General features: G+C 40.9%; 1 protein-coding gene across 6 annotated transcripts in view; it reads right to left on the reverse strand.

Annotated features, from left to right (window-relative positions):
• Positions 1-25,230, reverse strand: part of LOC118921118 (protein PBDC1-like) — a 118,674-nt gene that overhangs the window by 77,172 nt on the left and 16,272 nt on the right. For 2 of the 6 annotated variants that reach the window (XM_057495587.1, XM_057495589.1), the window contains one exon: positions 17,013-17,074. In XM_057495587.1, the coding sequence (XP_057351570.1) occupies positions 17,013-17,074 (62 nt within the window). Of the gene's footprint in view, positions 1-14,510; positions 15,423-15,903; positions 17,075-25,230 lie in introns of those variants that run through there. The other 4 variants (XM_036902719.2, XM_036902721.2, XM_036902720.2 and 1 more) reach the window with 4 other exon arrangements.

Here is a 25,230-nt window from a genome sequence, read left to right on the forward strand (position 1 = left end):
GTCATTTCCCCATTGTAGGTCCATGGCTCCTTTATCATATATTAATTAGCCATATATGTTTGGGTTAATATCTGAAGCCTCTATTCTGTTCCACTGGTCTGTGGCTCTGTTCTTGTGACACTACCAAATTGTCTTGATTACTCTGGCTTTGTAGTAGAGCTTTAAGTTGGGGAGCAAGATCCCCCCCACTTTATTCTTCCTTCTGAGGATTGCTGTGGCTATTCGGGGACTTTGGTGGTTCCATATGAATTTTTGAACTATTTGTTCCAGTTCATTGAAGAATGTTGTTGTTAATTTGATAGGGATTGCATCGAATCTGTATATTGCTTTGGGCAGGATGGCCATTTTGACAATATTGATTCTTCCCAGCCAGGAGCATGAGACGAGTTTCCATTTGTTAGTGACCTCTTTAATTTCTCTTAAAAGTGTCTTGTAGTTTTCAGGGTATAGGTCTTTCACTTCTTTGGTTAGATTTATTCCTAGGTATTTTATTCTTTATGATGCTATTGTGAATGGAATTCTTTTCCTGATTTCTCTTTCTATTAGTTCATTGTTAGGGTATAGGAAAGCTACAGATTTCTGTGTGTTTGTATCCTGCAACTTGGCTGAATTCCGATATTAGTTTTAGTAGTTTTGCAGTGGATTCATTAGGGTTTTTTATGTACAATATCATGTCATCTGCAAATAGTGACAGTTTGACTTCTTCTTTAACAATCTGGATTCCTTGTATTTCTTTGTTTTGTCTGATTGCTGTGGCTAGGACCTCCAGTACTACATTGAATAACAGTGGGGAGAGTGGGCCTCCCTGTCTTGTTCCCGATCTCAGAGGAAAAGCTTTCAGCCTCTCGCTGTTCAGTATGATGTTAGATGTGGGTTTATCATATATGGCCTTTATTATGTTGAGGTAGTTTATGCCCATTTTGTTGAGAGTACTTATCATGAATGGATGTTCAATTTTGTCAAATGCTTTTTCAGCATCTATGGCGATGACCATGTGGTTTTTGTCCTTCTTTTTGTTGATGTGGTGGATGATGTTCATGGATTTTCGAATGTTGTACCATCCTTGCATTCCTGGGATGAATCCCACTTCATCATGGTGTATGATCCTCTTGATGTATTTTTGAATTCGGTTTGCTAATATTTTGTTGAGTATTTTTGCATCTACGTTCATCAGGGATATTGGTCTGTAGTTTTCTTTTTTGGTGGGGTCTTTGCCTGGTTTTGGTATTAGGGTGATGCTGGCTTCATAGAATGAGTTTGGGAGTATTTCCTCCTCTTCTATTTTTTGGAAAACATTAAGGAGAATGGGTATTATGACTTCTCTGTATGTCTGATAAAATTCCAAGGTAAATCCATCAGGCCCGGGCATTTTGTTCTCGGGTAGGTTTTGATTACTGATTCAATTTCACTGCTGTTAATTGGTCTGTTTATATTTTCTGTTTTTTTCTGGATCAGTTTTGGAAGGTTGTATTTTTCTAGGAAGTTGTCCATTTCTCATAGGTTTTCCAGCTTGTTAGCATATAGGTTTTCATAGTATTCTCTAATAATTCTTTGTATTTCTGTGGGGTCCATCGTGATTTTTCCTTTCTTGTTTCTGATTCTGTTGATGTGTGTTGACTCCCTTTTTCTCTTAATAAGTCTGGCTAGAGGATTATCTATTTTGTTTATTTTCTCAAAGAACCATATCTTGGTTTCACTGATTTTTTTCTATTGTTTTATTCTTCTCAATTTTATTTATTTCTTCTCTGATCTTCATTATGTCCCTACATCTGCTGACCTTAGGCCTCATTTGTTCTTCTTTTTCCAATTTTGATAATTGTGATGTTAGTCTATTCATTTGGGATTGTTCTTCCTTCTTTAAATGTGCCTGGGTTGCTATATACTTTCCTCTTAAGACTGCTTTTGCCGCGTCCCACAGAAGTTGGGGCTTTCTGTTTTTGTTGTCATTTCTTTCCATATATTGCTGGATCTCCATTTTAATTTGGTCGTTGATCCATTGATGATTTAGGAGCATGTTGTTAAGCCTCCATGTGTTTGTGAGCCTTCTTGCTTTCTTTGTACAATTCATTTCTAGTATTATACCTTTGTGGTCCGAAAAGTTCGTTGGTAGGATTTCAGTCTTTTGGAATTTACTGAGGTTCTTTTTGTGGCCTAGTATGTGGCCTATTCTGGAGAATGTTCCATGTGCACTTGAGAAAAATGTGTATCCTGTTGCTTTTGGATGTAGAGTTCTATAGATGTCTATTATGTCCATCTGTTCTAGTGTGTTGTACAGCGCCTCTGTGTCCTTACTTATTTTCTGTCTGGTGGATCTGTCCTTTGGAGTGAGTGGTGTGTTAAAGTCTCCCAAAATGAATGCATTAAATTCTATTTCCTCCTTTAATTCTGTTAGTATTTGTTTCACATATATTGGTGCTCCTGTATTGGGTGCATATATGTTTATAATGGTTATATCCTCTTGTTGGACTCAGCCCTTTATCATTATGTAATGTCCTTCTTTATCTCTTGTTACTTTCTTTATTTTGAAGTCTATTTTGTCTGATACTAGTATTGAAACACCTGCCTTTTTCTCTCTGTTGTTTGCATGAAATATCTTTCTCCATCCCTTGACTTTTAATCTGTGCATGTCTTTGGGTTTGAGGTGAGTCTCTTGTAAGCAGCATATAGATGGGTCTTGCTTTTTTATCCATTCTATTACTCTGTGCCTTTTGATTGGTGCATTCAGTCCATTTACATTTAGGGTGATTATTGAAAAATGTGTACTTATTGCCATTGCAGGCTTTAAGTTTTTGGTTACCAAAGGTTCAAGGTTAGCTTCTTTACTGTCTTACTGTCAAACTTAACTCGCTTATTGAGCTATTATAAACACTATCTGATGATTCTTTATTACTCTCCCTTCTTATTCCTCCTCCTCCATTCTTCATATGTTGGTTGTTTTTCTCTGTGCTCTTTCTAGGAGTGCTCCCATCTAGAGCAATCCCTCTAAGATACCCTGTAGAGGTGGTTTGTGGGAGGCAAATTACCTCAACTTTTGCTTTTCTGGGAATGGCTTAATCCCTCATTCATATTTAAATGATAATCGTGCTGGATACAGTATCCTTGGTTCAAGGCCCTTCTGTTTCATTGCATTAAATATATCATGCCATTCTCTTCTGGCCTGTAAGGTTTCTATTGAGAAGTCTGATGATAGCCTGATGGGTTTTCCTTTGTAGGTGATCTTTTTTGTCTCTCTGGCTGCCTTTAATACTCTGTCCTTGTCCTTGATCTTTGCCATTTTAGTTATTATGTGACTTGGTGTTGTCATCTTTGGATCCCCTCTCTCAGGAGTTCTGTGTGCCTCTGTCTTCTGAGCAACTATTTCCTCCCCCAGTTTGGGGAAGTTCTCAGCAATTATTTCCTCAAAGACACTTTCTATCCATTTTTCTCTCTCTTCTTCCTCTGGTACCCCTATAATGTGGATATTGTTCCTTTTGGATTGGTCACACAGTTCTCTTAATATTGTTTCATTCCTGGAGATCCCTTTATCTCTCTCTGCATCAGCTTCTATGCGTTCCTGTTCTCTGGTTTCTATTCCATCAATGGCCTCTTGCTCTTATCCATTCTGCTCATAAATCCTTCCAGAGTTTGTTTCACTTCTGTAATCTCCCTCTGGACGTCTGTAATCTCGCTCCAGACTTCATCCCTTAGCTCTTGCATATTTCTCTGCAGCTCTGTCAGCATGTTTATGATTTTTATTTTGAATTCTTTTTCAGGAAGACTGGTTAGGTCTGCCTCTGCAGATCCTTTCTCAGGTGTTGTTTGAACTATCTTGGACTGGACTAAATTTTTTTGCCATTTCATGGTGATAGCAGTGGCTGTAGGCAGGTTGTGGGTGTGTCAGCTGGGAGAATAAAGTCCTTTCCTACTTGCTGGATGCCTTGCCCTTCTCTGCTGCCTGTGACGGTTACCCGCACTCCTGCAGCAGCCACCAGGTTAGTGTCCTAAGCTGCTGTGGGCGGGGTCTCCATCAGAGCAGCACAGAGCGCTGCGGGGAGTGGCAGGCACGCCAAGTGCACTCTCCATGCTAGCAGCACCCCTGCCAGGCAGCTGTGTGGCAGCAGCAGCCTTTGGAGCTTGCCCGGCTGGCTGTGTGTTGGGCTGGGATTCCGGTTGGCTGTTGGGAGCACGCCTGCTCCCTCTTGCTCCGCCACAGTTGCGCACAGGGCTCTCCTGCACAGGCCTCTACCGGGCTCCTCCGGCATCACTGCCACCAGTGCGCACAAGCCACGCCTGGGCTGTTTGGTCACACCGCTGCAGGCTTGGTCCTGTCTTGTGCCGCTGGCACACGGATCTGCTCACGGTCCTTTCTGGCACCTCCGTCCCCGGCACATGCTTCCACTCTCCCGCTACTGGGCAGGTGTGTCGGGGTACACACCAGTTGGAGGAATGACTGGCAGGCTTCTTAGTGCTGTGAGGGGCTTCATAACTGCACTGCCTCCCTGGGGTTTAGGGCGACTAAGTTTCCCCGGGATTCCCAGCTGCTGGCTGAGTGTGCTGCGACATCTTCGTCCAGCTATGGGGTCCCTGTCTCTTTAAGGCTTTCAGAAAGCACTCGCTTTTCTTTCCTCTCAGGGGCGTTGGTTGTGGGGACCTGCCCACAGGTTTTGCTTTTCCATTTCTCTAATATCCAGCACCCCATGTACCTTGTGTCTGCGCTCTGAGTGCAGATTTCTAGAGCTGGTTGTTTAGCAGTCCTGGGCTCCTCCCCATTCCGACTCCTTTCTTCCTGCCAGCTTTTGGGGTGGGGGAGCGTTCAGGTACCGCCTGGCCGCAGCTTGTATCTTACCCCCTTCGTGTGATGTTGAGTTCTCACAGATGTAGTTGTATCCTGGCTGTTGTACTGCATCCACTGGTGTCTCTTTTAGGAATAGTTGTATTTATTGTATTTTGATAAATATATATGTTTTAGGGAGATTTCCTCTGAACTACTCATGCCACCATCTTTCCATGATCCCAATTTTTTCTTACAAGCAGTCATCCCACATCTCTCTTGACCAGGCTGCAGCAGAAGAGAGAGCTTCACCTAACCTCTCTGGTCCAGATAAGCCTTTGCTTGCCCATGTGTTTGCCTATTGATATGGAGATGGCTCCCTCTCTCCAACCCTTGGAAACACCTACTGATATGCAGATGCACTAAAGCCAGGTGAGAGATTCTGGAAATACTGCAATTTTACCAATAGCCACCCCTCCATAAATCTCGCCTCACAATCTACACTCCCCATCTTCCACAATGGCCCCTGTGTGAGAAAACTGGAGCACTGTAACCAGACTAATATAATCCTCAAGTAGGAGAATTCACCTAAGTTCAAAGTCCTATGTAGATTAAGTCCATAGCTGACCCATTTCACAGGTAGTCAGTAGCTGAACAGGTAGGGAGTCCAGAGCAATTATCACATGGCAGCTGCATTCAGGGGGCACATCTAGGCCACAAGGACTATAGACGAAAATAACCTTAAGGGCAATAAGACACATGTTTTAATGACACCAGCATAGGCAAATCTTGTCCATCAGTAGCATACATGCAAGAGAGTGGTCCTGTGATAGAACGGTGGCAGGAATGGGATCCTGTCCTCGTCTAGTATAATAGACTTTCACCCCCCTCCCTGTGGGAGTAACAGATGGGTCAATATATAGGTTTACAGGAGGTATATGCACTGACCATAAAGCAAAAACAAAAGTTCCCCATAAGATGCTCTTACCTCCCGGACGTTTTGGGTACCCTACCATGATCTCTGGGGGCTACTCGGCTGTTACTCCAGGAATACACATGAGGCCAACTTCCAGGCCTTTTCCCCAAGGTGCATAATGGCTAGCCATTGCTGGTCCATGTGTCAAAATGTCCAGGGCCACATCCATTCAACAGTGACCCCAAGGTTTAATGCAGTTGAGGCTGGTAGCAGGATCTTCCTCTTCTAGCCATATCCTGGCTTCAATAACTCCTCTTTGGTTTGTACATACAATTGTATAGGACAGGCAGCAATGTGTGTTAGCATATCCACAGGGCTGAAGGCTCCTTTTGAGGGGTTCTCATTCAAATGCCATAGCACTGTCCACAAGTGAACTGACCAGCCCCATAGACTACTGGTGTCCAACTTCAAGCCAGATGTCAACAAACCATTGTACCTCTCTATCATGCCTACCCCAATATGGGGTACATACTTATATGGTACATGAAACTTCCACTTTATTCCTGATTGCTGCACCCATTCTTGTAATGTATGTCCAGTGAAGTGGGTGCCTTGATCACTCTCAATCACATATGGCCAGACATGGGCTGTGAAGAGATTCTCTAGGCCCCTTTTGGTGGTTTGCTGATCTGTATAACTTGCAGGAAAACAAACCAACAGGCCAGTAGCTGTGTCCACACAAGTCATGGCCTAATGATAACTTTCTGATATGGGCACAGGACCAATATAGTATATCTGCCAGTTGACAAGAGTATCGGCTCCCTTATTATTGTCCCATGTTGCTGGGGGACTCGTTGTAAGTCCCTCTTAGAGCACACAAGGCATTCCTTCTGTTTTCTGCTGACTTCTTCAAAGGTCAATGGCAAGCCCAACCAATGGGCTACAGCCCACATTTTCTTTTGACCCACATGCAGCAAATGCTGATGTAACCATTGGGATACATAAGAGGCAGGCTTCCCTTCTAGCCAACACACCTGGGATAATGTGTCTGCTTCATCATTCCTGGAGGATGCTAAAGGCAAATGGACAGTCACATGATATAGAGTAACAATCTTAGTCTGACTAGAGGCCCATAGTGCTTGCCACAACCCTTGTCCCCAAAGGGGTAGTTGACCAGCCATCCAGTTGGCATGGTACCATGTTGGTAGCCCTAGGTCACGCCCCAATAGATGGCTCAGCTATCAGTGAAGACAACTATAGGGAAGGCTCCTGGGTGATCATGAGCCATATTGCCTGCAGCTCAGCTCATTGGCTGCTCTTTCCCTCTCCATTGTCCATCCATATTGTCTCAGGTTTAGGATGTAAAGCCACAGCCCTCCACTTCAGGGGCTTCCCATGACTGGAACCACCTTTATACCAAGCATCTTCAGGTATAGGAGCTTTTCCCTCCTGATAAGGACTCTCAGTTACCAATCTCTCAAAAGCAAGTTCTTTCTGCTTTCAACTGTATAGGTCAGTGGCCCCATTAAGTGTTGGAGTTCTCCACTTATGGGACTAGTAGAGAGATCACTATGCTGCTGCAAATATGCTCCCCACTTGGCCAGTGTAGGTGACTGTGCCACGCCACTTTCTGGCCTTTGGGTCCAGTCACACATCTACCCCATGGTGGGATAGGTTATTACCTTAGAGCTGTTCCAGTGATGTACTCCATGGCCAGCAAGGTGTGGTACATAGCAGCCAGTTGCTTCTCTATCAAGGTGTACTGGAGCTCTGCTCCTTTCCATAGTTGTGAACAGAATCCAGTGGGTTGGCATGTCCATTCAAGCCACTGCCAAAAACCTCATCTATAATCATCTGTGGTTATGTGAACATCTAGTGCACAGGGCCTTGATAAGTCCATTACACTCAAGGACTGTATGGCCTTGACTGCTCGCTTAGCTGCAGTAAAAGGAGTTTCACATGTTTCATCCCAGTCTCACCTGATGCCCTTTCATCAACCAGTATAAGGTGTTCAGAATTTGTACCAAGTGCAGGATAAACACTCTCCAGTAACCCAAAAGACTCAAAAACTCTTGTAATACTGCCACAGTGGTAGGGGTAGGGAAAGCCTGGACCTTCTCTACGAGTGCTTCAGGAATAACTTTAGATTTTCCTGACCAGACAACCCCCAAGAATTTTATAGAAAAATCTGGTCCCTGAACCTTTCTGCTATTCACAGCCCATCCTTTCTCCTGTAGATGTTGCATCAATCTAGGAACTGCCCCTTCTAAATCTGTAAGAGAATCTGACATAAGCATAATATCATCAAGGTAGTGATACAGCCACAACGTTTGCAGTTTCTTCAATGCAGCCAAGTCCTGGACCACAAGTCCATGAAAAATGGTGGGACTGAGGTATCCCTGTGGAAGAAAAGTGAATGTCCCCTGCTGACTTCCCCATGTGAAGGCAAACTGTTCCTGACTTTCCTGTTCTAGGTCAATAGAGAAGAAAGCATTAGCAAGGTCAACAACACAATGATACATCCCTAGTTCATGACTTAGCATGTTCATAATGGCTGCTATAGAGGGGACAGCAGCATGCAAAATAGGTGTGACTTTATTCACTTTCCTGTAGTCCATAGTCATATGCCAGAAGCCATCTGGCTTTTTCACTGGCCACACTGGGGAATTAAAAGGACTATGAATGGACTTTATGATGCCGACCTTCTCCAACTCCTGTATAGTTTCTCAATTTCCTTGTGCCCCCCCCCCCTCAGGCAATTTATACTGCTTAGTATTTGTCCTTCACTGAGGTATACATAGAGCTAGAGGTGGGTGCTTAGCATGTCCCCTCAGAACTGCCTTTACCACACATACCTTCAGTCTGAACTCACCTGCACTGGTCTGTAACCACAGATCCTGCAGGATACCTACCCCCAAAATATATATTCCAGGATGGGAGAAATTGTGTACATTTCTCCATGACAAATGTTGGGACTGTGGAGGTATCCCTGTGGAAGAACAGTGAATGTCCCCTGATGACTTTCCCGTGTGAAGGCAAACTGTTCCTGACTTTCCTGTTCTAGGTTAATAGAGAAGCCCTATCCCCAAGAAATTGGGCTTTCTTCACTCTAATTGCCTTACCCCCATAGCCATATGTCACAGCAGGGGTCCCAGGAAAATGCTCAGGGTTGCAATAATTCAGAGAACATTCAGCTCCTGTATCCACCAGCACCAGGGCACATTGTACATTCATAGGGGACCGATGAATTGCTTATTCCACATGTGGCTACTAGTCTCCACCACTTCCCCCGAGATGGGGGCCTTGACCCTCCCCTCAGTTGATCTGTGATGCCCAATCACCATCCTGTGGGGGTGAGGGCCAAGGTGGAACCTCAGTACTCTCCCCCAGGAAGTCTTGCAGGACACAGCCATACATGGGGCTTGGCCTCCAGCTTCTATGTCCCGGACCTCAGAGGCTGAACTATTGCTCTGGCTTTAATTGGTGCCACGCTTCTAACAAGATATTATTGGACTGCTCATCAAGTTTTTCTTTCACTACACCTGCCTTTATTAAATCAACACACATCTGGGTCCTCTAGACTTTCATGGGGCCCTTTGCACTTCTCCTTTCAGTCCTAGCCCATACTTCCTTTTGTGCTTTTATTGTTTTAACCTCCCCAAGATCTGCTAAAGTACAAGTAGCCTCATTTATGGGTTGCCCTATGTGGGGGCAAGAATAAGTCACTAGGGACTCAAAGAGAGACGGGCCAGGTGTATGGAGAACCAGATTTCTCGTTTCTACAGTAAACACCTCCTCTTCAGGCCCTGGAGATCCATATTATAGATCATATTTTTCATGCTCAGCTCCTGTAACACCTGCTGGAGCTCTGCATATGTTTCCCAGGTAGTGGGTAATTATGGTAAATCATACTGATTAGTCCAAGCTGCCCTGATGGCTGCTATCAACAAATCCAGAAGCACCCAATTCCCTGAGGTGTGACGGGCACTTTGCAACCACTGCTGGAGAGAAGGGTGAGTTGTCAGGGAAGCCAGTCTACTCACTTCAGAACCCAACATAACAATTTCCTCCACCCCCATATCCCAGAGACCCAAAAGCCATGCAGGCAGAGGTTCCAATGACTTCTGGCAATACTAGATGCTCATGTGCATCATCTCATCCTGGGCATAAGAGCAGAGCATGGAGTGCTCCACAAACTGGGGAGGGGATGGCTCCTCCCCCTGAAGAGCACGTTGTGGTTGCGTTTTTACTTTCTGAATTACAACCGGGATGGCCTTTAATACAGGAGAGGCTGGCACCTCCAGCAGTGGCCTTGGCAACAGATTGGCCCTCAGCCCCACCCCCATCCTCTCCTGACACCTTCTCCACCATCTCTGGGGTGGAAAACACCACACTTTCCTCCTCCTCCCCCACAATCTCCGGCAATGCAGACTCTCCTGCTGCCTCCCTCCTCACTGCTGCTAAGGAATTTTCCAGGAGCGCAACCCATCTTCTCAATAACTGTCTATCTTCCTTAAGGCCTTACCCATGGGTATTCATCCAGCTCTTCCAAGTGATGCTGAAATGTGTCTCTCTCCTGCTGAAGTCTCTCTCTCTCCTTGATAACCCTCTCTCCATCCTCAGTAACACTTTCCACTATCTCAACGCAAAGAGATCCTACAATCCCAGCTGCTACGCAGCCATTCAGGGCCTCTAAGCAGTCTTCTACCTGATGGAAGGCTAATTCTGCAGCTTCCAGTGTCTCCACCCTTCCCCAATTCTGGGGAAGGCCCCAGGTCTCTAGGAGGTGCTTTACCCTAGACCAATTCCCCACAAGGGGCTCTCCAATTGGAAGCCCCACATATAGAGCATTCCTGAGTGAAACTTCACCCTCTACTACTGCAGCCACTGGGGCCTCCCTGCCATTCCTAGAGACAGCCTGCCCCAGGGTTCAGAGGTCCTGCCAACTACTGCCAGATATGATTCCAGGGGGAAAGTCCTGGGGCAAAATACTTTTGAAACCAAAATCAGTCAAAGGGAGAAATAAAGTGGGAGAAAGCCATTTATTTATTACAAGCAGTCATCCCACATCTCTCTTGACCAGGCTACAGCAGAAGAGAGAGCTCCACCCTACCTCTCTGGTCTAGATAAGCCCTCACTCACCCATGTAATTGCCTATTGATATGGAGAGGGCTACTCTCTCCACCCCTTGGAAACACCTATTGATATGCAGATGCAGTAAAGCCAGGTGAGAGATTCTGGAAATACTGCAATTTTACCCACAACAGGACAGAGTTCCCCCCAAATGAGAGGCAAGCCAAGGAGAATAGGAACTACTGACCCCTGCCCAGAGCCCAAAGCAGTGCTGTAACTCCAGGGGGGAAATAAGTTCCCAGCCTGGAGAAACTACCTTTGAATCTGAAATCAGTTAAAGGGAGAAATAAAGTGGGAGAAACTCATTTATTGCTAACAAGCAGTCATCTACTTCTGCTCACCCATGACTCTCGTGACCCAGTTGTAAAAAGAGACCCCACCAAACCTCTCTGGCCCAGACATACCCTCACTCCCTCCATGCTTGTAATCACCTATTGATATGGAGATGGATTCCTTCTCTCCCCCTCTTGGAAATACCTATTACTATGGAGATTCACTAAGGCCAGGCAAGAGATTCTGGAAATATTACAATTTTACCCACAGTGCTCATGATTTTCCACAGGGGAAAGACAGTCCAGAAAAACTGATCTTTGAAGATCACCAAAAAGAAACTGAATATATTGAAACAGAACATTGGGGATTTCAAACCATTAGGCAGAAAGACAGACACGTGCAGGATTGAAAAGAGGGTGGCATCCACCAAGAACTCAGAGAGTTAACCAGATAAAGCCACACAGCCAGAGGTAAGTCAGAGTATTAATTAAGTGAAGCTACAGGGACCAAGAGTGACTTGAAGGGCATAGACACTCCCCAGATAAAAATCCTCAGCATACAGGCAATCCCCAGATGACAGAAATTCCCCAGATAAAAAATATTACAGAACAGCATGTCTTCAATCATCCAATCAGATCAAGTTGCCAAGGCCAAAAAATATCAGCCAAGGACTTCTCTGCCCTGTCATAAGCTCCATAAATGAAGCCTCACAATAAGCAGTCTGCCTTTGTCTACCTTGCATCTGGCCCACTCCCTGCTTGGAATGAATACAAATAAAATTTTAATTCTGCTTCACTACTGTCTCTGCCTTTCAATTCTTTGTTGGAACAGGGACAAGAACAAATGAAAATGAACTCAACCCAGATGAAAACCTAAGGGCATTCTTGAAAAGAGTGGAGATTTTGGTGGTAAGCAAAAGAAGGCTGGTAGTTCCATGAAAGCTGCAAACTAAACTTTAGGCCAGCTACCTTGCCAAAGAGAACCAGGAAAATAAACAACTAAGAAAAGTCAGTCTAGGGTCAGAGCTGAGAAAGGGGAGAGTGGATACAGTATCCAGAGTTGCAACAATATATTACCTAAAATGCCCAGATTTCAACAAAAACTAGAGGCATGAAAGGAAGCAAGACTGTGACCCATACACAAAAGACATAAAGCAGGCAACAAAACTGTGTGTGTAAGGGCTGTGATGTTGCACTTAACAGACTTCAAAGTAGTCATTATATGGTAAAAGAATTAAAGAAAAATCCAGGACCAGATGTGTAACTTCAGGGGGAAAATCCCAGGGCAAATTACATTTGTAACTGAAATCAGTCAAAAGGAGAAATAAAGTGGGAGAAACCTGTTTATTTCTTATTAGCAGCCCACTTCTGCTGTCCTGTGTCTCTTGTGATCCAACTGCAGAAATAGAGATGCCCACCCAGTCTCTCTAGTCCAGATAAGCCCTCAGTTGCCCTTGTGATTAGCTATTGATATGGAGATGGACTACTTCTCTCCACCCCTTGGAAACAACTATTGTATGGAGATGCACTAAGTTAGGTTAAGGATTCTAGAAATATTGCAATTTTACCCACAAGATGGCTTCAGCAGTGAATTCTACCAAACATTTAATGAAGACTTAATATTTATCCTTCTCAAACTCTTCAAAAATATTGAAAAAGGTAAAATGTTTCCAAACTCATTTTATGAGGTCAATACTACTCTGATACCAAAAACAGACGACAACATCACACACAAAAAAGAAAATTGCAGGCCAATATTCTTATTGGGGATTGATGCAAAATTCCTCAACCAAACATTAACAAAACAAATTAAACAATATATTAAATGGATCATACACCATGTTTGAGTAGGATTTATTCCAGGTATGGAAGAATGCCTCAACATCCACAAATCAATCAACATGATACACCACATTAATAAAATGAAGGAAAAAATCATTGCTCCTTTAGCAACCCTCTTGCTGTTGGGAAGTCTCAGAGTGCCCACCTTTCTTTTTTTTCAGAGCAGCCAGTTGTGAGTACCTGTTCTCCACAAGCAGCTGGAATCTGTGTCTCTCCAAGTATTCCACCTGTCTTAGCTTTCCAACCCCACTAATTTCCAGAGCACCATGTAATGTAAGTTCATGTTCCCAGAGCAGATTTCCAGGGCTGGGTGTTCAGCAGTCCTAGGCCTCCACCCCCTCCCTGCTCCATTTCTTTTCCTCCCTCTGGTGAGCTGGGGTGGGGAAAGGGCTTGGGTTCTGCTGGATCACGACTTTGGTACTTTACCATTTTACATGAGGTCTTCTCTTTTCCCCAGATGTAGTCAGTCTATCACACCCTTCTTCGTGTTGCTCTTTCAGGATTAGTTGCATTTGCTATATTTTCATATTATATGTGGTTTGGGGAGTAAGTTTCTGTCTCACCTTTCATACCACCATCTTTAAGCCAATCCAGAAAATCAATTTTTAAAAACTAGTTCTTAGAGGAGATAATCAAAATGTATAAACCTATAGCAAAATTGACAAAAATAAAGAGAGGAGATGTAAATTACCATTATCAGATATAAACAAGGAGTATCACTGCAGATACTGCAACTATTAAAAATAAAATAAAGGGAATAGTATTGACAGAGTCTCTCCCTCACCAAATATTAGTCATGTTCCTCTGAATCCTCTTCTCAACCAGGCCTTGACCTTCAGGCTTCTGTGTCTGCCTTTGCATCATCCAGTTTTAATAAGAATCCTTTTAAAGACAGTTTATCAAAAATCTCCATTCTCTGTGTCTGATCACTCTTAATATCTGATTAATTTCATCATCTCACACCTTCTCCAGGTGATATCTGATCTGATCACCCTAGTCTGCCTTCAGCAGGAATCCTGTGAAGTCAGTTTAGTCTTAATCACCCCTTATCCCTGGAGTTTCCACTTACTAATTTTCTACCCACTGATTCCTCTACCCTGATCCTTAGCTATAAACACCCACTTTTCCTTGCTATATTCATAATTGAGCCCACTTCTATACTGAGGTCTCTTCCCCAATACAGTAGTTCCTGATTATAATCTGCTTTCACTGCTTTTACTACTACCAAGCTTTGGTTTTCTTTGACTTTATGAATAATTTTACAATCAAAACTTGATGATTTAGAAGAAATGGTCTAATTCCTTAAACACAAACTATCAAAACTCAATCAGCATGAAATAAACAATTTGACTAGTTCAAAGAGCTAAAGGAAACTATATCTAAAGGGAAGTGTGACAACCACATCTCACTAAATAAAGATTGTCTATTAATAAAGAGATAGAAATTACCAAAAGAACAAAAATTAATTACGGAATTTAAAAGTATACTTACTGATGTGAAAATTTTACTAGAAGTGCTCAACAAGTGATTAGAGCTGCTGTAACATGAATTAATCTTGAAACATCTTATGCAAATTGAAAGAGACCAGACATAAAAGATCACATATTATTTTATTCCATTTATATGAGATTTCCAGCATAAATAAATCCCCAGATGCAGAAAGAAGATTAGTGATTGCCAGGGTTTGGGGAGAGGAGGAAATGGGGACTGACTGCTAATGGATACTAGGGTTTTTTTGTATGATGAAAATGTTCTGAAATTAAATAGTGATAATGGGTATATACCCAGTGAGTGCACTAAAAACTACAGAATTGTATACATTAAAATGGTAATTCTATGCCATATGAATTATGTATCAAAAAAGAGATGTCACTATTAGAATGGCTAACATAAAAAAACAGTTATAACACCAAATACTGGTTAGGATGATAAGAACTGGATCATTGAAACATTGCTGATGGGAATGCAAAATGTCATGCTAGAAATTAATTACTCGTTTCTTAGAAAAGTAAATGTGATAACTGTATGACCCAGCAATCACACTCCTGGTGATCTAGCCCATAGATATGAAAACTTATGTCTACACAAAAATCTACACCCAAATATTCATAGCATCACTACTCCTAAGAGCCTCAAACTGGAAACCAGCCAGATTACTTCAATGGGTGAATGGTTATAAAACTCTGTGGTATATCTATATCATGGAAATTTACTCAGTAATAAAAGAAATGAACTATCAATACACACAAGCTGGATACATCTCAAGGGTATTATGCTGATTGAAAGAGTTAACCCCCAAAGGTTACATACTGTATGATTCCATTTTTATACCATTTTTGAAATGACAAAATTGTAGAGATGAGAAGAGACTTCTGGCTACCAGTTGTTATTGATGGGGCAAGAGAGAAAAGGAAGTGAAGGTGAGTATGGTTATGAAAAGGCAACACTCAAGGGATCATTGTGGTGATGAGACTGTTCTATAACTTGATTGTAGTGGTTGATTCACAAACTGACCCAGGTGATAAAATTGCATAAAATGAAATACATACAAACACACAAATGAGAATGTGCATAGCTAGAGAAATCTGAGTAAGATTTGTGGATTGTATTAATGTAAATTTTCTGGTTGTGATATTGTAATATAATTTTGGAAGATGTTATGTGACCACTGAGGGAAAATGGGGAAAGGATACATATGATGTTTGTATATAGATTGTATGCAGATTCAATGGATGTAAATTCACAACTGCATGTGAATCTACAATTATCTCAAGATAAAAATTTTAATTAAAAACTGTAGAAAATGGAAAATAATGCATAATTTAGGGGGTCGAAGAGACTCTAGAGCAAGACAAAGGATCTAGCATTCATTAGAGAAAAAAATGATATATTCAACTACATAAAATTATTTATTAAAAATGGTAAAAGATAGCATACACAAAGTCAAAAGGTAAATTATTAATTAATAAAAGTATTGGTATATTCTTTAGCAGATAAAGGTATAATTTGTATACTAGACAAGGAGTTCTTATGAACTGATTCTTTAAAAAGCCAATCCAATTTAAAAAATGTGCAAAGGCTATGAATTGTCCACTTCAGGTTAACAAATTCAAAATGCCTGGAGCATACAAAAAGGCGCTCATTTTAACTAATAGAAGAAAGCAAAATAAAGCTAAGCACAATATCCTTTTTTTTCTTAAGATTATCACATACTTTCAAGTATGAAAAGATTTAGCTCTAATGGACTTTGTCATCATGCAAGCATGGGTTCAAGTCTAAGCTCTACCTCTTAGCAAATATACAGTCTTAAGAAAATTATTTAGCTTCTCAATTTTCAATTTCTCAACTTTTCACCTGTAGAATGGGGATAGTCATATAAACTATGCATAAGGGCTGTTATAAAGATGAGAGACAGCATACACAGAGTACTTAGCACAGGATTAGGCCAAAGAAGAACTCAATATTATATACCTAGCTAAAACATTAATTATGTATTATCTAACATTAGATATTCCCCTACTTATCCTACCCCAATCACATATATAATAGTACTGAACAGAAAAAATATTATGAAATTTTATTGATTAAATGAATGAAAAAACAAAAGTCATATTGTAAGATTATAATCCTGCAGTATTTGCTTTAATTTTTGTTTTGAATTGGATAGCAGCTGGCTTTTTAAAATAAAAATTATAAATATTAAAAAAAAAAAAAGATTTAGCTCTAAAGAGGATGTGGGGCTTGGTAGAAGTGGGTATTGTTACATCTCTTTGGGTGTGAGAGAAGTAATCTGGTAATGTGCACAATAAAACTAAGGATACTCTCTTCAACACAGCCTATGACTGGGGATTTATCTGAAAGCATTAAGAATGTTTACTGTAACATTGTGAGTAGTGCCAAAAAAAGGTGGAAACACAGAAAATGTTCATAAATAGGGAAATGGTTGAATTAAATTGATATCCATTCCATGGAATATTTTGTGGCTATTAAATAGTGAGCACTGTATCTTCAAGGAATTGCCAAGATTCCACTAACTAGGAGGAATAGCCAAGAAAGAAAAGCAAGTTGCAGATACAACCCAGGTTATAACAATGGTTACCTGGGATTTCTTGAAGACAGGAACAGCAGTAGCAAAAAATTTGTAAAGTTTCCTCTTGGCTCCTAGACAAAATGAGAGGCTTCAAATATAGTAAAGACTTATGTTGCACAGGTTAGATTAAAAGCACATGCTCATATTTCTACTTTCCTAGAAAATGATCCTTGAACCCAGGTAACTATAAGACATAATTGAGCATATTTAGCTGACAAGCCATACTAATGGTGCCCTTCCTGGGACAGACCTGGGGAAATCCACATACTAGCTAGGTGATCCTCAAACACATGGCTTAACCTCTCCTTGTCTTAGTTTCTTTACATGTAAAATGGGGACATAACAGTACATGTCATGTAGGATTATTCTGATTAATTTTTTGCTTTTTTAAAATTAAAGTATCATCAATATACAATCCAATACTGGTTTCAAATACACAACAAAGTGGTTCAGCAGTTAACCATATTATTAAGTCCTCAACACCCTGTAGTGCAATTACTGTCTGTCAACATAGAAAGATGTTAGACGATAATTGACTATATTCTCCATGCTGTATCCATGACCAACTTATATTAGGATTGAGAATTTTTGTGCCCTTTATCCACCTCACCTTCCTTCCATCCCCTGCCCCATGGTAACCACTAGTCAATTCTCAGTGTCTATGAGTCTACTGCTGTTTGTTCATTTGGTTTTGTTTTGTTTTACAGTTCACAAATTAGTGAAATCATACAGAATTTATCTTTCTCTGCCTGGCTTATTTCACTGAACATAATACCCTATAGGGCCATCCATGTTGTTTCAAATAGCAGGATTTCTTTTTTATGGCTGAAAAATATTCCATTGTGTATATGTACCACATCATCCTTATTTATTCATCAATTGATGGATACTTAGGTTGCTTCAGTTATCTTGGCTATTGTAAATACCATGGTGATAAACATAGGGGTGTATATATCTTTTAGAATCAGGCATTGTGATTTCTTTGGGTATATTCCTATAAGTAGAATTTCTGGGTTGAATGGTATATCTATTTTTAGTTTTTTGAAGAACTTCCACACTACCCACAGCAGTTGTACCAATTTACATTCCCACCAACAGTGTAGGAGGGTTCCCCTTTCTCCACATCCTCACCAGCATTTGTTGTTCCTAGTCTTTTCGAGGTTTTCTTTGGGTAAATTCCTAGCAGTGGAATTCCTGGGTCAAATGGTATTCCTATTTTGAGTTTTTTGAGGAACCTCCACACTGCTTTCCACAATGGTTGAACTAATTTACATTCCCACCAACAGTGTACGAGGGTTCCCCTTTCTCCACATCCTTGGCAGCATTTGTTGTTTCTTGTCTTTTGGATGTTGGCCATTCTAACTGATGTGAGGTGATATCTCATTGTAGTTTTAATTTGCACTTCTCTGATGATTAGCGATGTGGAGCATCTCTTCATATGCATGTCGGCCATTTGTATTTATTGACTGGAGAAATACCTGTTCCGGTACTCTGCCCATTTTTTAATTAGGTTATTTATTTATTTATTTTTGGTATTGAGGCATATGAGTTCTTTAAACATCTTGGATATTAACCCATTTTCAGATAAATCACTTATGAATATATTCATCCATACTCTGGGCTCCCTTTTTGTTTTGCTGATGTGTTCTTTGTTGTACAGAAGCTTTTTCGTTTGATGTACTACCTCTTTTTTCAGTTTTGGTTTTGATGTTATTGACCAAGATGTGTCCAGGAAAATAATTGCTCATACATATGTTCAAGATTTTTTGGCCAATGTTTTCTTTGAAGAGGTGTATGATTCATGTTTCACATTAAGGTCTTTGATCCATTTCAAGTTTACTTTTGTGTATGGAGTTAGGCAGGAATCCAGATTCATTCTCTTGCATGTAACTGTCCACTTTTCCCAGCACCAGTTGTTGAAGAGGTTGTCTTTTCCCCATTGTATATAGATGGATCATTTATCATGTATTAATTGACCATATATGAGTGGCTTTTATCTGGGCACACCATTCTGTTCCACTTATCTATGGCTCTCTTCTTATGTCAGTACCAAGCTGTTTTGATTACTGTAGCTTTTAAGTAGAGCTTGAAATCAGATTTGTTCTTCTTTCTCAGGAATACTTTGGGGTCTTTCATGATTCTATATGAATATTAGAAATATTTGATCTAGTTCATTGAAGAATGTTGTTGGTATTTTTTTGGTATCATTAATTGACAATTACATGAGGAACATTATGTTTACTAGACTCCCCCCATCACCAAGGCCCTCCAACATACCCCATTACAGTCACTGTCCATAAGTGTAGTAAGATGCTGTAGAATCACTACTTGTCTTCTCTGTGTTGTACACCCCTCCCCGTGCCTCCACCACACATTATACATGGTAATCATAATGCCCCCTTCCTTTTCTCCCCCCATTTATACCTCCCTTCCCACCCATCCTCCCCAGTCCCTTTCCCTTTGGTAACTGTTCCTTCATTCTTGGGTTCCGTGAGTCTGCTGCTGTTTTGATCCTTCAGTTTTTCCTTTGTTCTTATACGCCACAGATGAGTGAAATCATGTGATACTTGTCTTTCTCCACCTGGCTTATATAACTGAGTATAATAACCTCATGTTGCAAATGGAAAGATTTGTTTCCTTCTTATGGCTGAATAATATTGCATTGTGTATATGTACCACCTCTTCTTTAGCCATTCATCTACTGATAGACACTTAGGTTGCTTCCATTTCATGACTATTGTAATGAGTGCTGTGATAAACATAGGGGTTTTTTCAAACTCGGCTGATTCATTCTTAGGGTAAATTCCTAGAAGTGGAATTCCTGGGTCAAATGGTATTTCTATTTTGAGCTTCTTGAGGAACCTCCATGCTGCTTTCCACAATGGTTGAACTAGCTTACATTTCCAACAGCAGTGTAGGAGGGTTCCCCTTTCTCCGCATCCTTGCCAGCATTTGTTGTTCTTAGTCTTTTAGATGCTGGCTATCCTTACTGGTGTGAGGTGATATCTCATTGTGGTTTTAATTTGTACTTCTCTGAGGACAAGCGATGTAGAGAGTCTTTTCATGTGTCTGTTGGACATCTGAATTTCTTCTTTGCAGAAGTGTCTATACAGCTCCTCTGACCATTTTTTAATTGGATTATTTGCTTTTTGTTTGTTGAGGTGCATGAGCTCTTTATACATTTTGGATGTCAACCCTTTATCGGATCTGTCATTTATGAATATATTCTCCCATACTGTAGGATGCCTTTTTGTTCTATTGGAGGTGTCCTTTGCTGTACAGAAGATTTTCAGCTTGATATAGCCCCACTTGTTCATTTTTGCTTTTGTTTTCCTTGCCCAGGTACATATGTTCATAAAGAAGTTGCTCATGTTTATGTCCAAGAGATTTTTCCCTATGTTTTTTTCTAAGAGTTTTATGGTTTCAGGACTTACATTCAAGTTGTTGATCCATTTCAAATTTACACTTGTGTGTGGGATTAAACAATGATCTAGTTTCATTCTCTTACATGTAGTTGTCCAGTGTTGCCAACACCAGCTGTTGAAGAGGCTGCCGTTTCCCCATAGTACATCCATGGCTCCTTTATCATATATTAATTGACCATATGTGTTTGGGATAATATCTGACTCTATTCTGTTCCACTGGTCTATGGGTCTGTTCTTGTGCCAGTACCAAATTGTCTTGATTACTGTGGATTTGTAGTACAGCTTGAAGTTGCAAAGTAAGATCCCTCGTGCTTTATTCTTCCTTCTCAGGATTTCTTTGCTATTCGCGATCTTTTGTGGTTCCATATGAATTTCCAAAACTATTTGTTCCATGTCATTGAAGAATGCTGTCTGAATTTTGATAAGGATTGTATTGCATCTGTAGATTGCTACAGGCAGGATGGCCATTTTGACAATATTAATTCTTCCTAGCCAAGAGCATGGGATGAGTTTCCAATTGTTAATGTCGTCTTTAATTTCTATTAAGAGTGTTTTGTAGTTTTCAGGGTATAGGTCTTTCACTTCCTTAGTTAGATTTATTCCTAGATATTTTATCTTTTTTGATGCAATTGTGAATGGAATTGTTTCCTGATTTTCCTTTCTGATAGTTCATTGTTAATGTAAAGAAATGCAACAGATTTCTGTGTATTAATTTTGTATTCTGCAACTTTGCCAAATTCAGATATTAGTTCTAGTAATTTTGGACTGGATTCTTTAGGGATTTTTATGTACAATATCATGTCATCTGCAAATAGTTACAGTTTGACTTCTTCCTTACCAATCTGGATGCCTTGTATTTCTTTGTTTTGTCTGATTGCTGTGGCTAGGAACTACAGTACTATGTTGAATAACAATGGGGAGAGTGGGCATCCCTGTCTTGTTCCCGATCTTAGAGGAAAAGCTTTCAGCTTCTCACTGTTAAGTACGATGTTGGCTGGGGGTTTGTCATATACAGCCTTATTATGTTGAGGTACTTGTCCTCTATACCCATTTTGTTGAGAGTTTTTATCATGAATGATGTTGAATTCTGTGGAATGCTTTTCAGCGTCTGTGGAGATGATCATGTGGTTTTTGTCCATCTTTTTGTTGATGTGGTGGATGATGTTGATGGATTTTCTAATGTTGTACCATCTTTCTATCCCTGAGATGAATCCCACTTGATCATGGCGTATGATTCTCTTCATGTATTTTAGAATTCGGTTTGATAATATTTTATTGATTATTTTTGCATGTATGTTCTTCAGGGATATTGGTCTGTAATTTTGTTTTTTGGTGTCATCTTTACAGTGATGCTGGCTTCAAAGAATGAGTTTGGAAGTATTCCCTCCTCTTCTACTTTTTGGAAAACTTTAAGAAGAATGGGTATTATGTCTTCTCTATATGTCTGGTAAAATTCAGCATTGATTCCATCTGGTATGGGGTTTCGTTCTTGGGTAGTTTTTTGATTACCGATTCAGTTTCGTTCCTGGAAATTGGTCTATTTAGATTTTCTGTTTCTTCCTTGGTCATTCTTGGAAGGTTGTATTTTTCTAGAAAGTTTTCCATTTCTTCCAGATTATCCGGCCTGTTATTATATATATTTTCATAGCATACTCTAATAATTATTTTTATTTCTGTGGTGTCTGTTGTGATTTTTCCTTTCCCATTTCTGATTCTGTTTATGTGTGTAGATTCTCTTTTTCTCTTAATAAGTCTGGCTAGGGGCTTATCTATTTTGTTTATTTTCTCAAAGAACCAGCTCTTGGTTTCTTTGCCTTTTTCTATTGTTTTACTCTTCTGTTTTATTTATTTCTTCTCTGATCTTTACTGTGTCCCTCCTTCTGCTGAATTTTGGCCTCATTTGTTCTACTTTTTCCAGCTTCAATAATTCTGACTTTAGACTATTCATTAGGGATTGTTCTTCCTTCTTTAAATAGGCCTGCATTGCTATATACTTTCCTCTTAAAACTGCCTTCACTGTGTCCTAAAGAAGTTGGGGCTTTGTGCTGCTGTTGTCATTTGTCTCCATTTACTGCTTGATCTCTATTTTAATTTAAATAGTCATTGATCCATTGACTATTTAGGAGCATGTTATTAAGCCTCCATGTGTTTTGAGACTTTTTGTTTTTCTTATACAATTTATTTCTAGTTTTATACCTTTGTGGTCTGAGAAGTTAGTTTGTAGAATTTCAAACTTTTTTAATTTACTGAGGATCTTTTTGTGGCCTAGTATGTGGTCTATTCTGGAAAATATTCCATGTGCAGTTGAGAAGATTGTGTACCCTCCTGCTTTTGGGTGTAGAGTTCTGTGGATGTCTTTTAGGTCCATCTGTTCTAGTGTGTTGTTCAGTGCACCTGTGTCTTTACTTATTTTCTGTCTGGTGGATCTGTCCTTTGGAGTGAGTGGTGTGTTGAAGTCTCCTAGAACGAATGCATTGCATTATATTTCCTCCTTTAATTCTGTTAGTATTTGTTTCACATATGTTGGTGCTCCTGTATTGAGTGCATATATCTTTATTATGATTATATCCTCTGATTGGACTGTCCCCTTTAACATTATGTAATGTCCTTCTTTATCTCTTGTTTTAATGTCTATTTTGTCTGATACAAGTACTGTAACACCTGCTTTTTTCTCCCTATTGTTTTCATGAAATATCTTTTTCCATCCCTTCTCTTTAAGTCTGTGTATATCTTTGCGTTTCAGGTGAGTCTCTTGTAAGCAGCATGTAGATGGGTCTTGCTTTTTTATCCATTCTATTACTCTGTGTCTTTTGATTGGCACATTCAGTCCATTTACATTTAGGGTGACTATTGAAAGATATGTACTTATTGCCATTGCAGGCTTTAGATTCATGGTTACCAAAGGTTCAAGGGTAGCTTCTTTGTTATCTAACTATCCAACTTAATGCACTTATTAAGCTATTATAAACACATTCCAATGATTCTTTCTCTCTCTTCTTATTCCTCCTCCCGCATTCCTTATGTTACTTGTTTTATTCTGTAGTCTTTTGTGTTTCCTTTGACTGCTTTTGTGAATAGTTGATTTTATTTTTTGCCTTTAGTTAGTATTTTCTTTTGTCTGCTTTCTTTGCTGTGATTTTATTTTCTCTGGTGATATCTATTTAGCCTTAGGAGTGCTTCCATCTGGAGCAATCCCTTTAAAATATCCTGTAGAGGTGGTTTGTGGGAGGCAAATTCCCTCAACTTTTGCTTGTCTGGGAATCATTTAAACCCTCCTTCATATTTAAATGTTAATCGTGCTGGGTACAGTATCCTTGGTTCAAGGCCCTTATGTTTCATTGCATTAAATATATCATGCCATTCTCTTCTGGCCTGTAACGTTTCTGTTGAGAAGTCTGATGATAGCCTGATGGGTTTTCCTTTGTAGGTGATCCCTTTTCTCTCTCTGGCTGCCTTGAATACTGTATCCTTGTCTTTGATCTTTGCCATTTTAATTATTATATGTCTTGGTGTTGTCCTCTTTGGCTCCCTTGTGTTGGGAGATCTGTGTGCTTCCATGGTCTGAGAGACTATTTCCTTCCACAGTTTGGGGAAGTTTTCAGCAATTATTTCTTCAAAGACACTTTCTATCCCTTTTTCTCTCTTCGTCTTCTTCTGATACCCCTATAATGCGAATACTGTTCCATTTGGATTGGTCACACAGTTCTCTTAATATTCTTTCATTCCGGGTGATCATGTTTATCTGTCTCTGCCACAGCTTCTCTGTATTCCTGTTCTCTGACTTCTATTCCATTAACAGTCTCTTGCACCTCATCCAGTCTGCTTTTAAGTCCTTCCAGAGATTGTTTTATTTCTCTATTCTCCCTCCTGACTTGATCCCTTAGCTCTTGCATATTTATCTTCAGGTCCTTCAGCATGGTTATGACCTTTATTTTGAATTATTTTCAGGAAGATTGGTTATATCTATCTCCCTAGGCCCTCTCTCGGGGGTTGTCTGGATAATTCTGGACTGGACCAAATTCTTCTGCCTTTTCATTGCCATAGAGGTAGTCGCAGGCAGGTGCTGCATGCATCAGCTGGGAGAAAAAAGTCCCTTCCTGCTTGCTGGTCACCTTGCTGTTGTCCATGGCCTGTGTCAGTTACCCGCACACTTGGAGCAGTCTCCGGGTTAATCCCCTGAGCCACTGCAGGCGGGGCAGCCATAGGGGTAGCCCAGATCCCTGAATGGAGTGGCAGGCACACCAGGTCTGCTCTCCTGCGAGAACAGCATCCCTTCGTGCTTTGACCCGGCCTCCTCTGCCTGCATCAGGCAGGCACATGCCAGCAGTGGCCTCTGGGTCTGGCCTGGGCAGCTGCGTTCTGGGGGGAGGCTCTGGGCAGGTGCTCTCCAGCTGCTCGGCCACTGTAGCAGGGCTATGCCAGAGGGGGAATGAATGGCAAGCTGCTTATTGCCGTGAGGGGCTTCAAGACCCGTTACCACCCAGGAGGCTGGGTGCCTGAAGTTCCTCAGAATTCCCAACCTGCTGGCCTGAGTGTGCCAGGATGATTCTATCCAGCTGTGAGGCCCTTGCCCCTTCAAGACTTTCAGAAAGCACTCTCTTTTCTTTTGTCCCAGGGGAGCCAGCTGTGGGGACCCGTTCACAGATATTACTTTTCCATTTCCCTAATATCCAGCACATCATGCAATGTGTGTCTTCGCTCCCAGTGCGGATTACCAGGGCTGGTTATTTAGCAGTTCAGCCCTTCCACTCCCTCCCCACTCCGACTCCTTTCTTCCTGCCAGTCAACTGGGGTGGGGGGAG

The sequence above is a fragment of the Manis pentadactyla genome, chromosome X, assembly GCF_030020395.1.
Source record: "Manis pentadactyla isolate mManPen7 chromosome X, mManPen7.hap1, whole genome shotgun sequence".
Taxonomy (NCBI): Eukaryota; Metazoa; Chordata; class Mammalia; order Pholidota; family Manidae; genus Manis; species Manis pentadactyla.